General features: G+C 29.1%; 1 protein-coding gene across 3 annotated transcripts in view; it reads left to right on the top strand.

The window, feature by feature from the left end:
• spri (Src homology 2 domain-containing protein sprint) overlaps nt 1-8,620 on the top strand; it is a 57,468-nt gene extending 48,848 nt beyond the window's left edge. For 2 of the 3 annotated variants that reach the window (XM_016065697.4, XM_016065696.4), the window contains exons 18-21: nt 402-573; nt 1,649-1,784; nt 2,921-2,995; nt 6,349-8,620. In XM_016065697.4, coding sequence (XP_015921183.2) covers nt 402-573; nt 1,649-1,784; nt 2,921-2,995; nt 6,349-6,482 — 517 coding nt within the window. In that variant the 3' untranslated portion in view covers nt 6,483-8,620. Of the gene's footprint in view, nt 1-401; nt 574-1,648; nt 1,785-2,920; nt 2,996-6,348 lie in introns of those variants that run through there. The other variant, XR_015433218.1, reaches the window with a different exon arrangement.
• The last annotated feature ends 6,977 nt before the right edge of the window (nt 8,621-15,597 follow it).

Raw genomic sequence — 15,597 nt, 5'->3', positions numbered from 1 at the left:
TATTTTTTATTACAACTAGATTTTTCTTTAGATTTTAATCTTCTGTCATTTAAAAAATCACTATAAATGGTACTAATTAGAGTTTGAGATGAGAAAAACTTAACCTAGTATTTATGAACAATAATTACTGTAACCATAATTTAATAACTATAATTTTTAATTTAATAATAACTGTATTCCATTTTATATGCAATAAAGGCACCCTCGAAAAGAAAAGAGAAGAGATTTTAGTAGTTTTCTCTAATTGTCTTTGATGAAAATGTATCAGATATTGCTTGCTCAAACATTAATGTGCCTTTTAACTGTTCTGAGTTTCCAAATTATTTACTTGCATTTTAAGTGATTTTCATTCTGCTTGTTTTGATATCTTAAAATTATATTTAAGCTACTTTGCTTTTCAGTTATTACTTAACAACCCTGAGTAGTGCTGTTCATGTGTTGAAAAGTCTTCAAGCATGCAGTCCTGAAAGTCCTGTCAGAAATTTCGATGATATGAATGATCCCAGCTGTAGTAATCGAGCTTATAGTGTGGATATTGGCAGCCCCCCTGGATCTCAAACCACTTGCAAAACAGTACGTTATTTTTTTTATATCCCCTGATTGCATATCACCTATCAAGGTTACCACTCCACGGGGGAAACCTGAAAAATACAGGGAATTTAAAAATCACCTAAAATAACAGGGAATTTTGTTTCTTATTTTTGTCTTTTAAAAAATGGTAGCCAAAGTGCTATCTATGGGATATTTTAGGATGATATTTCAGCAATACTAAACTATTTCATTTGTTATAGCATTATATGTTCAACTGTTCCTTTTTTTCTTCTCTGTTTTTTCAGCAATTATAACTAGTATAGTTATCCCAATACAACTCATTAAAAGATCACAGTGATTGCGTTCTTCCGCTTTATATATTGTGTAGAATATATACAGAAAAAACACAGGGAATTTTTTTTTCTAGATTTGGGTGGCCACCCTGCCTATGCTGTGAAAGTGGCAATACTCAGTTTTACAGATCGTAATGCCCCTGTAGCAGAGTTTTCTGCGACTCTCCAGGACTTAATATCTTTCTGCAAGATACTTTTAATAATAACAAATATACATGTTACTAATTTACCGTAACAAAAGCATCAATTTCCAAAAAAAGAAAAAATTTTAAATTATAAATAAATAAAAAATAACATTTTTTTGGATGAAATAAAATAATTTTTTTACTCGAATATGTCATATTCTTTCTTTATTCTAATATTATGGGCAATATTTTCGCATTTTGTAAATCATCGTCACGTTAAAAAGAATAATAATAAAATTGTGGAATTCTTAGCAATAACTACAGGAGGAAAAAAGATCGACGGCGAAGTCATGTGAATCGGACTCTTCAAAAAGGGATAGAATATATATATAGATAGATACGCATGTCTCTCTCTCTCTCTCTCTCTCTCTCTCTCTATATATATATATATATATATATATAAATTATTTATATATATATTATATTTATATATTATGTTTATATATATATATTATTATTATTATAAACATTTTCTCTATCCAGCAGTTTAGCATGAAAGGAAGAGACATCTTATGAAGCTTACTGAAATAATGCATGTTTTTGTATCAATTAATTCACTCATTCTTTTTTTTCCCTCAGCCTTCTCCTGAACCTAGACTTGCATGCATTGCTGATCTTCAGGGCTTCTTGAAAATTATGATACCCGATGAATTAACGGGCAGTATTATATCAAAGACCCTTCCAATTAAGCCTAACATGACAACTAAAGAAGTTGGTAAGTGGTTTTTCTCCTTTTTATCTTATAAATATCATTATGAATTCAGGAAACTTTAAAATAATTCTTTTCATATTCGTTTCTAATGTTATAAAAGTGAAACCCACTTTTTTTCTGTTATAAAGAAGGCTAAACTGATTTATTTAACACTAGATTGTCCAAGGAAGTTATTTTGACTGCTTTTAATTTCAATTAGAAAAAAATGACATTTATAATGACACAATTTCTTAGAATTTTGTGACTTTTTGTACAACATACATTTTTTTTATTGTTAATATTTACTAATAACTTGTTATATAACTGTAAATAATGTAAAAAATTTTAAAAATTTATTTTAAACAAATTTATTTACGCATTCACAATCCAGTCATTTTGACTGGTTTTGGGCAATGTAGGTACAGTGGAACCCCGATTTTACGTTGTCCGCTTCTTGCGTCATTTTCTGCTGATCCGTGAAAATTGCCTGTACCGATAATGTTAAAAAATCCCGGATTTTTCGTTACCCCTTTTATGAAAATCCCGCTTGATGCATTTTTCTACCAACAGATCAAATTAATTTTTTTATTCTACAACTTTCTCACAAACTTTTTACTAGTTTTTTGAACAAGAAAAACTTGCTTCTCAGCTGTATGGAGCAATTCTTGCATTCTTTCTGTTCCATTTGTCAATAGGGGGGTGGGTAACAAGCATAAAAACTACAAAGCATAAAAACACAAAAACAATTTTTACTTGCAAATGTAAATCAAGAAGCAAATTTGCAAAAAAAATGCTAGTATTGAACGAGTTGTAGATGAAATTGTAGCTAAAAGCAAAGAGGAAGTGAAGATTACTAATCTTTTCCATTAATTTAACTGGTAGGTGTCATTTTTTAAAAATATGCATAGATTTGTCTTAATCCCGATTTTACGTTATTCCTCTTCGAGCGTTTTTTATCGCTAGTCCGACCGAAAACGTAAAATCGGGGTTTCACTGTATATACTAATTTTCCTTCTTTTTAGTGTTAAAAGAAATAAAAATTGTGATATTAATGTACTCAAAATAAGCATTGACAATTGAAAAAACAATTTTCCTGTTTGATGTATGTGCTGTTGTCATAATTGATAAATGTCTTAGTGAACTTCTTTTTTTTTTTGCAGCTAAATTAATTGCTCACAAGTTTAATATAACTAATCCTCAAGATTACTGCCTTTTCAAGCTTGTCAATGGAGAAGGTAATATTATCTCTCATGAATTTTCTTTTAATTTTGCTTTATACTTGTGTAATGTATACATTTTTTTCACTATGTATTAGCGTAAGTTCTGTAAAACCTTGATGTTTAAAGTAATTCGAACCAAACATATTTTTGATGATTGCAATCTGTGGACAAAAGAGGGTTTATGTGTCTTTCATTACATCCACACAATGCTTTTTTAAATATCACAACCAAACTTTCAAAATAGCATGAAAAGATTGCTACGTATAACATACTTGAAAATTTCCTTCCGATCAATCAAATTTGGCTTTAATACAGAACGGTAAACATGCCGTAAAATTTTCTGCCATGTGCAGCCGCTCACCTACTTATATTTTGTCCAAATTCTTTTACAAGAGTTTCTCGTGATTCCCAAAATTTTATGCAGTTTGGCACAAAACTTTTCTCTATGCACCGAAATTTTATTGAATGCAAACCTGGTGAATAAGATGGCCATAAATTCCGCATAAAGTAAATCCTGCTTTGATGATTTAATTTTTTTTTTATTGGAGATAGTAAATTAAGTTTATATCAAAAATTTTATTTAGTTCTTTTTCCAATTATTGCTGGAATATTTCTATTATTTAATTTTTTAAAGTGCGTATTTAAATCTGATTTTAAACTCTATTTTTTTATTTAGTTTTTGCAGGAAACCAATTGAGTAACCTTTTATATATTTATTTACATAATTCTTCGTTGGGTTTTTGTTCTAACCATTTTATTAATTGTGCATTTATTTTCAGAAATCTGTTAAATATGATATAAAGTGTAAATTTAATGCTCGAACCTGGTCAAAAATAAAATTTTACGAGATGAATATAAAAATTATTGGCTCCAAAACGCTTTTTTTTTCTTTTGCTCCTAAAAATATTTAGGTTGTTATTCTATACCTAAACATGGTAAACAAAAATCTTACACAGCATTTAAAATGAAATTAATTAATAATAAAAAGGATACTTTGTAGGAAACGGAACTTATTTGTTAAAAATTATAAGAATATTAAATATAATATGACAGTCAAGTTTTACTTAAAAATGTATGCTTAAGAAAAAATCAAAGTATATATTTAATGTTGAAAGTAATCTGTAAGGTGTTTAATTCTATAAAATAAAAATTCAATAACCGGGATGCTCGGGACCATCGCTATCCCGGATGTCTGAATTTCCCGGTTTTCTGGATTGACCAAAAAGTGTCGTTAATCGATGTTTTATCGAACCCGAATTACAAGGAAAAAGTGTAATGCATAAAGTAAGAGAAAAAAGAAAGGTACTCCTAACTTTAAAAAAAAGAAGAAGAAATGGTAGAAAAATAACGTTTAAAAGAATAAAAAAATTTGCAAGTTTAGAAAAGAAAAAGAAGTTTAAAAAATAGAAAATTCTCGTATTTATTTTTTAAAAATAATTACAATTCCTAAATTAATTAATGTAAGCAAAACCAATGGTAAAATAACGCAATATATTTCATGCCTAATTATACGGGGGAAACGATAAAATAAAAGGAAAACTAATTAACTAAATAAAAACACTTGAAAATTATCGAACCGAAACGATAGTTAAAAAAGGCACTAGCATAAATATTAAAACCCGGAACAAGGCAAAATCAACGGAATTTTAATAAAAAACCTAATGATAAAATTTATGAATAAAAAGAATTAATTTATTAAGTGCGAAATTTATCGTGAAAAGAAAAAAATATCAAACGTAGTGGAATCAGAAAAACAAAACTGCAATCTGCTTCATAAAATAATCCTATGTTTAAATTAATAAACAATTCTCCTTCTATTTTATTTTTTTGTTTCACATCAATAAAAACTTGCAAATGATACCGCACTTCCAAAGAATGAAAATTAATCAGAAGAAAAAGATTTTATTTTTATTAATCGATGTCAAATAGATAAATATATTTTTCTCTTTCATCTTCTGTTCACTGATATGCATGCAATGCATTTTCCCCACCCCCTCGTAAATCAAACAGAAAACGAAATCAGCATGCCACATCCTTGAGCTTGATTGACGGCCTAAAGGAGAAAATAAAACATTCCTCTCTTCCCTGCCTCCAAGGTCACGGAGGAAATGACGTTTCTCTGGGTAAACGGGGGGGGGGGATTCTCTCCTTCCTTACATTTTCCTCTATTCAACTTCAAGGATGAGTTCAATTTCCGCTTTTTTTCATAATCGTTTTAATTTAAAATGGCGGGAAAGCCGATCAAAATTTTTCCCGGTTATCTGGATACCGGATAAATGGTTCTCTACTGTACTAAAAAATTTTAACAGTAGTAAACAGAAAAAAGTGTCTTAAATTATTACACTATGTGTTGATAAAAATTAACTATTGTGCTGCTTTGAGGAGAACTCCTCCAGACTAAAATTCTGGTGCTGTCTGCTGCTATAGTAACAAGCGAGAGAAAATTTCAAATGGGGGTGGAATGAAGGTGTTGATTTGTTTACTCACACTGACCTATGTTAAGATCAAGACAAAACTATTCACCCCACACCCTATTCAATGTGACTTTTCCTTGTAACCATGGTACCCGCCATGACATGAGACTGATGTTTGGAGGAGTTCTCTTGAAAGCCGCAGTATACATTTACTTACATAAAAGTGATAATCATTGAGTTATCAAGTCAAATTATTAATGAACAAACTAAAATAAATATTATTAAATAAAATACAGTAGGGAAAAATCCGGAACGATCGGGACCATCGCTATTCCGGATAACTGATTTTTCCGGTTTTCAGAATCGCTACAAAAAGCCGTTTTTTTTTGTTGTTAAATCCAACTAAAAAAAATTTTTTTGGAAATAATCTTAAAAAGTAGAAAAAACGGTGACGTAATACACTAATGATTATTTCCAAAGTGATGGTAAGGTAAACATCTTTCAAAAAAGAAAGAAAAATCCTAAAATCTCATGAGGAAAAAAAAATGTTTTTTTTTTAAATGGCCGGAAAATTTATCGAATTTCGTTACGGTTTTTTGGTTTTCCGGTTTTCTGATTTCCGGATAACGGGTTCTGTACTGTTATACCTTTTTTTTAGATTTAATAAAAAGAAATAACTTTAAAAAAATTGTACAACTTTAAAAAATTATTCAGGGGTCATGTGACCCCTCATTCCTGATGCTACGCTTATACTTGAATACATTCAGCTCCTATTACCTAGAGATAAATTCGAATGAAAAAGTAGGTGTCTGATTTTCAGAGAAGTAGTGATGTAGATTGGAAGCATACCATCTTCCGAAATAAGTTTATAAAAAATATATATATTTTATTTAAAATCTTTTAGACAGAAATTTATTGAGTTTGGAACTAATGAGTAAAATATTATTATTCCAGAAACAATGCTGTCAGATAGCGAATGTCCTCAGGTGATAAAGGCAGAACTAGTGGCTAATGGATCCAATTGTTTATTCACATACAAGCGCTGTGATGCTAAATTTATATGGCCTATTATGGAAAAATCCTCTTAGTTCATCTTTAATACAGTCATTCTGTAATTTTACTTATTCCTTCTAAAATCTTTTATATCTTCGTTTACATGTTACCAAACAGTGTTTGGCCTACAGCAATACTACTCTAATAATACAAGTACAATACTACTCTAATAAAAACAAGTTGAGGTTAATATTTTAGTAGGTTTTTGAAAAGTTTTAAATCTGAATATAAAAGTGTAAATTGTTCTAAAATAATTATCTTTTACGTCTTTGTTTGCATGTTACCAAACAGTGCTTCCAGTGTTTGGCCTACTGCAATAGAAAGAGAAGAAAAAAGAGAGTGACAAATAGTTTATAGAAATGATAATCCTTTGGATAAAATTTCATTTTTCTAAAATTTAACATACTCTATAAAAGATTACCTTTTTTATTTTTCAGCAGAAATCTAAAAGAAGTTGAGGTTAATATTTTAGTAGGTTTTTGAAAATATTTAATATGAATATAAAAGTGTAAATTACATTTTTTCTGTAAATTGTATTAAATATAAAAATAAGACTTTTGATGTTTAGAGAGGGAAGAAGCTTACAATAAATTTTATCTTAGGGTACATAAAATCTCTCTTTTTTTCTTTTTTTTTTAAAAAAAAAACTTTGATGGCAATTTTGGCTGATTATACAGTGTTGTGTGAACTGTTTGGGAACCCATAAATATTTTATTTCTGTAAAATCTTTCTATTATTTAAGAGTTACCCTTAGTATAATTTTAATATTGATAACTTTAAGGACTTTTTAGGTGCGCACATTTTTAAAGTTAACCAACAAATTTATTGGTTATTAAAGATAAAATTCGTCAATTTTCGAAAAAAAATAAAGGAATTCCACGCTCGAGACAATGTGTGTCAAATGTCACAGTAACAAGTGGTTTTAATGAAGAAGGATTTGTGATAAAATTTATTTTGTTGTATTGAAATTTGATTTGTGTGAAGTCTTTATATATATATATATATGAATCTACATTTTATAAAGGTAATTTCCTTAATGGAATCTCAAATATTGTAATTCTTTTAGTATTTTTGTTATTTTCTATAAAACAATGATTTTTCTATTGTGGTTTGTCATTCTCTTTGCCACATACTTCTGAAGGAAGGATTCATAATCTCAGAGGTTGGAAATAAAAAAAAAACTTTTATGCACTCTAAAAATATAACATCTGAAGATAATAAAATGCATTTTCAAAACTTCCACAGTAATATTTATGATAATAGCAGGAGTCTGTTTAGAAGAAATTTGGGTCCGTTAACGAACCCTTCACAAAATATTTTAACTTAAAAACGGATCCTTCACAAAATATTTTAACTTAAAAATGGACCCTCCACAACATAATTTATCTTTTAATCGGACCCTTCACAAATTTGTTTATCTTCATTATTGTTTTGTTAATCGAATAAACCCTTCCCAGGAGGAAAGGGAAGAAAAACAGATGTAAACGAAGTGTAATTATGTAAACGTTTGTCTTCGGCAGACACTTCTTCCATTATTAGTCTGAAATTAATATTCTGCGTTCAGCAGTATAGGCTGAATACCAAATATTTGTATGTTTCATCTCTAATTTAGCAGCAGCAATTGCTGTTTATTTTTTAAAATTTTATTTTTTTTAATTATAATTTTGCAGTGTTGAGCATTATCTTGTATCTATTTACAGTTTCAAAACTCCTTGAACAAGTTTTTTGCAATAACAGGACCCTATTTGTACAAATTCATAAAAGAAAGACCCTGGTTGAAAAAATGTGACTTAACATTTATTTTATATTCACAAATTACAAGTAATTTTTTCACAATTTTACAAAAACAGACCTTTCACAAAATGTCTGGACAGATCCCTGAATAGCTACATGTTCAACGGACTTGTGTATGCAGGAAAAAAATTTCCAGTTCTCTTTAGAAAATCTGTTCTTATGATTTTATACTTTATAACAAAAATTAATATTTCCAACCTGAATCCATCTCAATGCTGTATAATTTTGTTCTCACTTGTTAAAACAATTGTGTTGTTAAAACAGTAACAGTACTAAAATACTATTTAAAAGAAACACCACGCAAGTTTCAAGATTTTTAAATGTTAAAAATTATCTCATACCTAGGATTTTGATAGTACTAGTAGACTAGAAAAGAAAATCTCTTTTAAATTTGATTTTTATGAAGAAAAACCTGTACGAGTACATTTCATTAGTCATATAAATTCTATGAAGGAAATCAGATTATATGTTTTGTAATTATAACCATACTATTGAACCGAAATATTGACACTGTTATTTTACTTTTTCAATGAAATAAGAAATGTTCAGTTTACAGAATGCAGATTTTGCTGTCACTATATTTTACAGTTTGTAAAATATCTAAGACAGCCTATATTACTAGTCTTTAGATTTTGTAAAACCCTCTTCATTGTGTTTGTAGTATTTGTGCTAAATTGTACTTAATTGTATACTGTTTTTGTAAGGATATTGTTTTATTTATTTATCTTCAATTTAGTACGACCTTTTTCGATCACATGAGTTATTATTGAAGAACTTTTTACGTATTTTAAAACTTCTTTTTATTTACAAAACACACAGTTTGTGTAGAAACCTTTCTGGGAACTTATTAATAAAGCATTTATTAATAAGAAGCATAATTCACGTAAATAACTCATTCTTATAAACAAGTCTACTATGTTTATACCTAAACATAAGTTAAAAGTTTTTTTTTTATTTTTTATGCGTAGTTATTGAAATATTTCAGTCCATTTGTTACAAATCTTTAAAAAAAATCTGGAATGTTTACAAAGGAAGCTATATGCAAGGTATTGTTCAATTCCTACTCTTAATATATATTTTTAGAATCCTTGTCAAATGTACATATAATGACAAAACAAAAATTCTGTAGAACAACTTGTAGAAAGTTTTATCAGTTTTTTTTTTTTTCAGCTCCTCAAACAAACAGAGATTTTTATGTAGATTTTAGTATTTTTGTTTTCTTGCTTCAATATTAAACTTACCCTAAATGTATATTCTTTTTTGATAAAAATTCTGAAACTATGTATTAAGGGTGATCATTACATAATACCCTGCATATACTGTCGGTCACAAAAGTTAGGCATTGCATTCCATTTTCATTCTCAACAGAATATGTTAAAAGTTTCAGCAGATTGTAAAATGAGCTATATGTTTAATTTCTAATCTTAAATCTGATAAACACCTTTACAAGCTTGTTGGCAATGTGTAAATATTGCTCTGTTTTGCCATAAAACTAATCTTATTTACAGTTCAATCCTATAAACATATTTGAAATTGTTTCTACAGTAGAAAATCTATATAATGTGATTCCCCGTAAACAGCATTAACCCTTTTATGAGGAGAATTCCGACGAATTTTAACCCCTGGTGCCATCCTTAAATCCACGCACGCCTTGATTCATTCAATATGTGCAGGGTTGCCACAGGCGACTAAAATACAACTATTTTTGGCATGAGGCGACTATGGCAACTTTATTTTCTCTGAAAAGGCTAAAAAAAAGCAACTATTTTTAGGAAAAGGAGACTTTTCTGTACTCCTAGCGATGTTTTTTTTTTTTAAGCATAAATTGGGTGGAAAATCTGCATCCCACAAGATAGTTTCTGAACACACTGAACTTCTTTTTTTCTTAAAAAATAGAAAATTTTGAATTGCAAATTTGTGTCTTCACTTTTTAATTCGTTCAATCTGCGCAGACTCCGTTGTAAGTCTCTTTCATTTCTCGATTGCCTTTTCAATGATTATTGCTGCAAAATTCCCCATGATATAAAAATAAAACTATTTTTTATACGATATTATGATATGCGAATTTCGAATTTGAGTAATCACTTTTCATATATATAAATAAATAAACATTTACGTTTATATAAAAGCTATCATATTTGCCACCAACTTGACTGAATAGATCATGGTATATGACAATTAAGTCATTAACAAAATTTTAGTCATATATTTGATGAATTTTTGTTCTTATTTAAGCAACTATTTTCCTAGTTTTTGGCTACTATTTTCGTGTTTTAGGCTGCTAAAAGCAACTATTTTGTACATTTTTTTCTGTGGCAATCCTGTATGTGGAAAATTGAATGGGTGGTGCATTGTGTCTCATTTGAATTTTTTCCTGTATTTCCTTAGCTGTGTTGGGCATCAAAATGGCCTGAGTATTTTCACTTGGGACATTTTCAAATACTGCTAACTATTGATTCTTAATTCAGGAAATCAATAAGGAGAAACCCTTTGATCTTGATCTCTCTATTGTAAAAGCATGAATAGGCTAACAACTGCTTGGTTATCATCGCTTCCCTTAAGAAGATGCTTTCCCTCGTAAGAAAGTTTGCGTCGCAAATTCTCTTTTTCCTTCGATACGAATTTGAAGTGTAGAAAAAGTGGGTTCAGACAAACCTAGAGTAAGCCACGAAACTTCAAATACTGAAAAGAAAATTTTAAAAGATACAAATGAAAATAAATTATGAGTAGATAACTTAGGATGACACAACGGTGAAGTTCTCTTCTAATAATTTGTTTGCATCTTAATATTTTGAAGTATTTTTTTTTTAGCTGCTGAAACGTCATGACTTATTCTATGTGTGCCTGAACTTACTTATTCTTTCACTCTAGGTATGCCTGAACTTACTTTTTCTTTCTTTTAAATTAGTAATGAAGGAGAAAAAGAATTTGCTACAAAAATTTTCTTCCGTGGTATGCCGTCCTCTTAACAAATGATGCCCCCTATTTAATAATAACATGAAAAAGAAATTTTTATTTAATTACACCAGCAATTATCCTAAAAATACATATTTCTGGTTTTAAGACCCATTTTTCTTTGTTTTTTGACTGGACCTATTATACGCAGACTTTACATATTTTACTTTCCAAAAAATTTATATTTTAGTTTTCTGATGATATTTTGTTAGATTAATGTTTCATAATACTCTGTTTTATAAAACAAGAACAATGCTCATTTTTTTCATTTATGCACAAATTTAGTTTATATTGAGGGTTTAAACAGGTAAATTTTGTAATGGTTACTCATATATTTTTTGTTTGTAAACATATACAAAGAAAATTCTTAACTCTACATTGAATATGTTACATTTCCTATTAACAAATATCTAGTTTCTAAATATATTGAACCTGTATGACTCTTGTTGGCTAGCTTATGTGCTTCATTTTCTCTGTCATGTGTATGTGTCATTTTCAAAACTATACAATATGCTCTGTGCCTTTAATGTGTGCAAATTGAATGTGGGTCAGTTATTGCCATTTTTTTATTGCTAAATTATTTTAAATGATAGCACAATAAATAAAGCACAAACATTAAGAATTTTTTTTTTTTTACTTTTTTAAAATTATTCTCATGTTAACTAATGTTTGTATAATTGTTTTACTGTGTCCCCGCCCCCTTTCAGTGTATAGAACATTCCAGCCAGGTGAATGTAAAATAACTATTAAAATTAGTGCTTCCATAACTTTTTAAGACAAGCATTAGGGAATATTTTATATTATATATATTTTAGCATTCCATTGCTAAAATTATACTACTACTAACTATATTTTTTAATAATTGCTTTAGTTCAGGTCTTATGATGGTTATATTACTTATTTACTCTTAAATATAAAGAGTCTATGCAAGGTGTTACAAAACTGATGATCGTAACTATAATGAGTGATAGCCAAAATAAACAACTTTCACCTTGCTGTAAGGTGTCTAAAAGCAATGGACAAGAGGTTGCCTGCTTGCTTGATAAAAATTGATATAATGTTAAATGCAAGTAATAAATTTAAAGAATTTTTCCTATTGAAAACTTTACAACAAATACTATACATTCATGATGACTCAGGGGATAGAGCCCTTGCTGCCCAATGATGTAACTCAGGTTCGAATGTCGGGGATTGATACGAATTAGTACTGACCTCAGTGCTGATGTAAAATATCCTCAGCTATGGACATGGGTTGGAACTCCCTTGTTGGGGGAAGTTTTTATAGTTTTCCTCTCTGTTTTTCATCAGACGTAGGCTAGTTTGACCCAATGCTTGATTTAGGAATTTCCTTGTCTTCTGGGTTGTGTTCAAAATTGCAAGACTGTTAAAATATAGCTATTTGCGATCGCAACTCTCGAATACGCCATCTGGGGAGAAAATCGGTTACCGGGTACCTTTGAGGAGATTTCTTCTCCTCCTCTTTTTCTGTTGTATGTACTATGATATTTTTCCTTTTCTTAATATTTTTCGTATTTAATTGTTAAAAATATTTTTAAAAAATTCCGCCACGCTTTCTTTTAGAATTATGTTTCATGTATTTTTTCAGTTCCATTTAGTTTCCTAACTTAAAATACTTTAATCTGTTTGAAAATCAAGGCAGAAACTAATGTACTTCCTTCTCCTATGACTCTCCACACGCTACTGCTGAAAGAATGCGAAGTGTTGCCATAGGTAGAGAGTTCTTCTCTATGCCACCTGTAGCCGATTGCTGTTTTCAGCTCGATGCGTAAATATAAATCTGCAACGAATTGTTGTTGATTGAAGTTCTGCAACAGAGAACATTCCGTCTACTCCTGAGCAAGCACCCTCTTGTGGCTCGCCTTTTATTTCCTGACCCTACATTATATGTTGAAAGTTGTATTATCTCCAACAATTGGGTACAATTCGTTTTGCAGTTTGAATGATTATTAAAGTTATAATAGAAGTATGGTAAAAATAAAAATTTAGTGATGAAAATTTTTAAGAGGGAAATCAATTGTTGAATCTTCCTGAATTAATGAAAAATTATTTTTAATTAGGGAATGCAACTCTTAAATGCTCCACCCCTTCCAGTCAAGAGAAAAAATTTTAAAAAATTGATTCGCTATAACAAAAAATTTTTTAATTACTTTTAAATTTAATTTTAATGAACATGGAGGAAACGTCGAAATCAGTAATTCAAAAATAGAGAAATGTTAATTCTAGATAGTTAGAAGCTAAAAATATTAAATTTTTTAAAAAAATTATGTTTTAAGATTTATTTAAGGCTCAAAATTACAAGTAATCGCTGTTCACTAATATATAAAATAAAAATTAGTTGATTTCTGTAGAAACACAGAGAAAGTTGAACAGTCTGACGTTATTAATGCTTTTTTTTTAAAAAAATACACATGTATTTTTAAATTATTATCTAATTTACTGTACTGTTAGACTAAAACATATTATTCTATTACATTAAACTTTTATCGCTAGCCGGAAAACAAAATTTCTGCTAAATGAAGTTTGGTGTTACTATAAAAGGGAAGACCTTCTCTCCGTGCAGCTGCAAGACTGTGGACATCTTCTAGTCAAGTATTTGAGTTGGCATTTGATAATGTTAGAAGACAAGAAAAAGACATTATCTGAATTTAGATAATTTTACATGTAGAAAAGAAAACTTCAGCAATAAGTAAAGGATACATTATTTTATTTAAATTGTTGAATTTTACGTTAAAATCTGTAAGATAAGAATTTTTAATAATGTATACTAATTACTACTATAAATTGCGTATTTTATTTATGTACGTTCTTTTAATGCGTAATTATATTCTATGATTTTGTTTCTATTGTTCTTATAAATCATTTTATCATTTACTCTTAATAAGTATCAAAATTTTTAAAAAAAAAAGAATTTTTTTATAGTTATGGTTACAAGTTAAGCAACAACGAATAATACTTACTGACCCATATTTGTGTATATTTTATTAAATCTTATGTGAATTGTCAAAACAGATGCTATGCTAACCTTTTGTGTGTAATATTTTACACATTTGTGTAAATAATCCTATGCCTGATGTTATTTATATTTTGATATTTGTACAGAACTTTATGTATGCAAAAATAAAAGGAATTGTGTGTTTGTGAGTAAAAGTTTCAATTCATAAATTTTTTTCAAAAATCATTTTTTTAATAGAGTTTGGGAGAGTTTTTTCAGCTGTGGTTAAAGTTATGGAAAAAAATATGTTCCTTCTATGCAACATGGAAGAAACTTCATCAAAAACTAATGTATCAGTATAGTATGTAATAATATATTTCCAGACCTAGTTTAAAAATGATTGGTTAATATTAAGGGAATATATGGAGTCTTATATTTATATATCTATGTATATATATAATGTATGAGTTACAATTTCTCCATTTAAACGCTATTATACTATCATACTTACTTACATATTGTGCAACATTGTAGGCCCAATAATTTGTCTATAAATATTATTTTAAGTAAAGGAATAGTAAATAAATAAGGTTAATTAAATAAATAACAAATATTATTCTGCGTCTTCATATCACTTAACCCTTTGACTCATCACGAGCTTTTTGAGTAATCCCTGCGGTTTACCATAAAAACCACATTGTGCCACATTAAGGGCTCCTAATTTTTCTATAAATATTTCCTTTGATATTGTTATAGTATGCTAAAATATAAAAACAGACTGTTTAAAAGTTATATGTGAATACAAAGGGAAAAATCTTGACAAATTAATAATTATGTAATGAGACAACAAAAGTATTCTTTTTCCAATAGTTGACGCAGTACAGCTCTTACTAATTAAGTACCATCAGTTATTTCTAATGTGTAGTTTTTAAACAAAGATACGATTTATAAATTTTTAGTACATTTAAGTAAAAAACAAACATTTTTTCACTAAGTGGACTAAAAAATAAAATATTGTCCATTAAGAATATGCTGCAACAATTACATTTTTAAAAAAACTGCTCAGTATCGCTCGCCAACCTCCAGAACTTCTTACAAGGTGCCACTCCCTCTGCAGAGGATCAAAATTGTTATTTCATGTCTGCGGATCATCCTCAGGGATGTTTCCCAGACCGTCGCCACTCCAGTGCGACGTAAATAAAAACTACTCTTACGATGTTGTTAATTGTGATGGCATGTCTTCGGATCATCCTCCGGGATGTTTCCCAGACCGTCGCCAATAGCCCATTGTGCAGCTCGAGTGTGTGCAGTGTGTGTGCGACGTAAATTAACAACAACAACTCACGATGTTGTTGTTCATTTACGTCGTACTGGAGCTGCACAATGGGATATTGGCGACGGTCTGGGAAACATCCCTGAGGATGATCCGCAGACATGAAATAACAATT

This window comes from Parasteatoda tepidariorum, chromosome 4 (genome assembly GCF_982258835.1).
Source record: "Parasteatoda tepidariorum strain Cologne lab strain chromosome 4, Ptep-v5.0, whole genome shotgun sequence".
Lineage (NCBI taxonomy): Eukaryota > Metazoa > Arthropoda > Arachnida > Araneae > Theridiidae > Parasteatoda > Parasteatoda tepidariorum.
The sequence above is the reverse complement of the archived record's forward strand: the minus strand, read 5'-3'. Positions and strand labels throughout refer to the sequence as shown.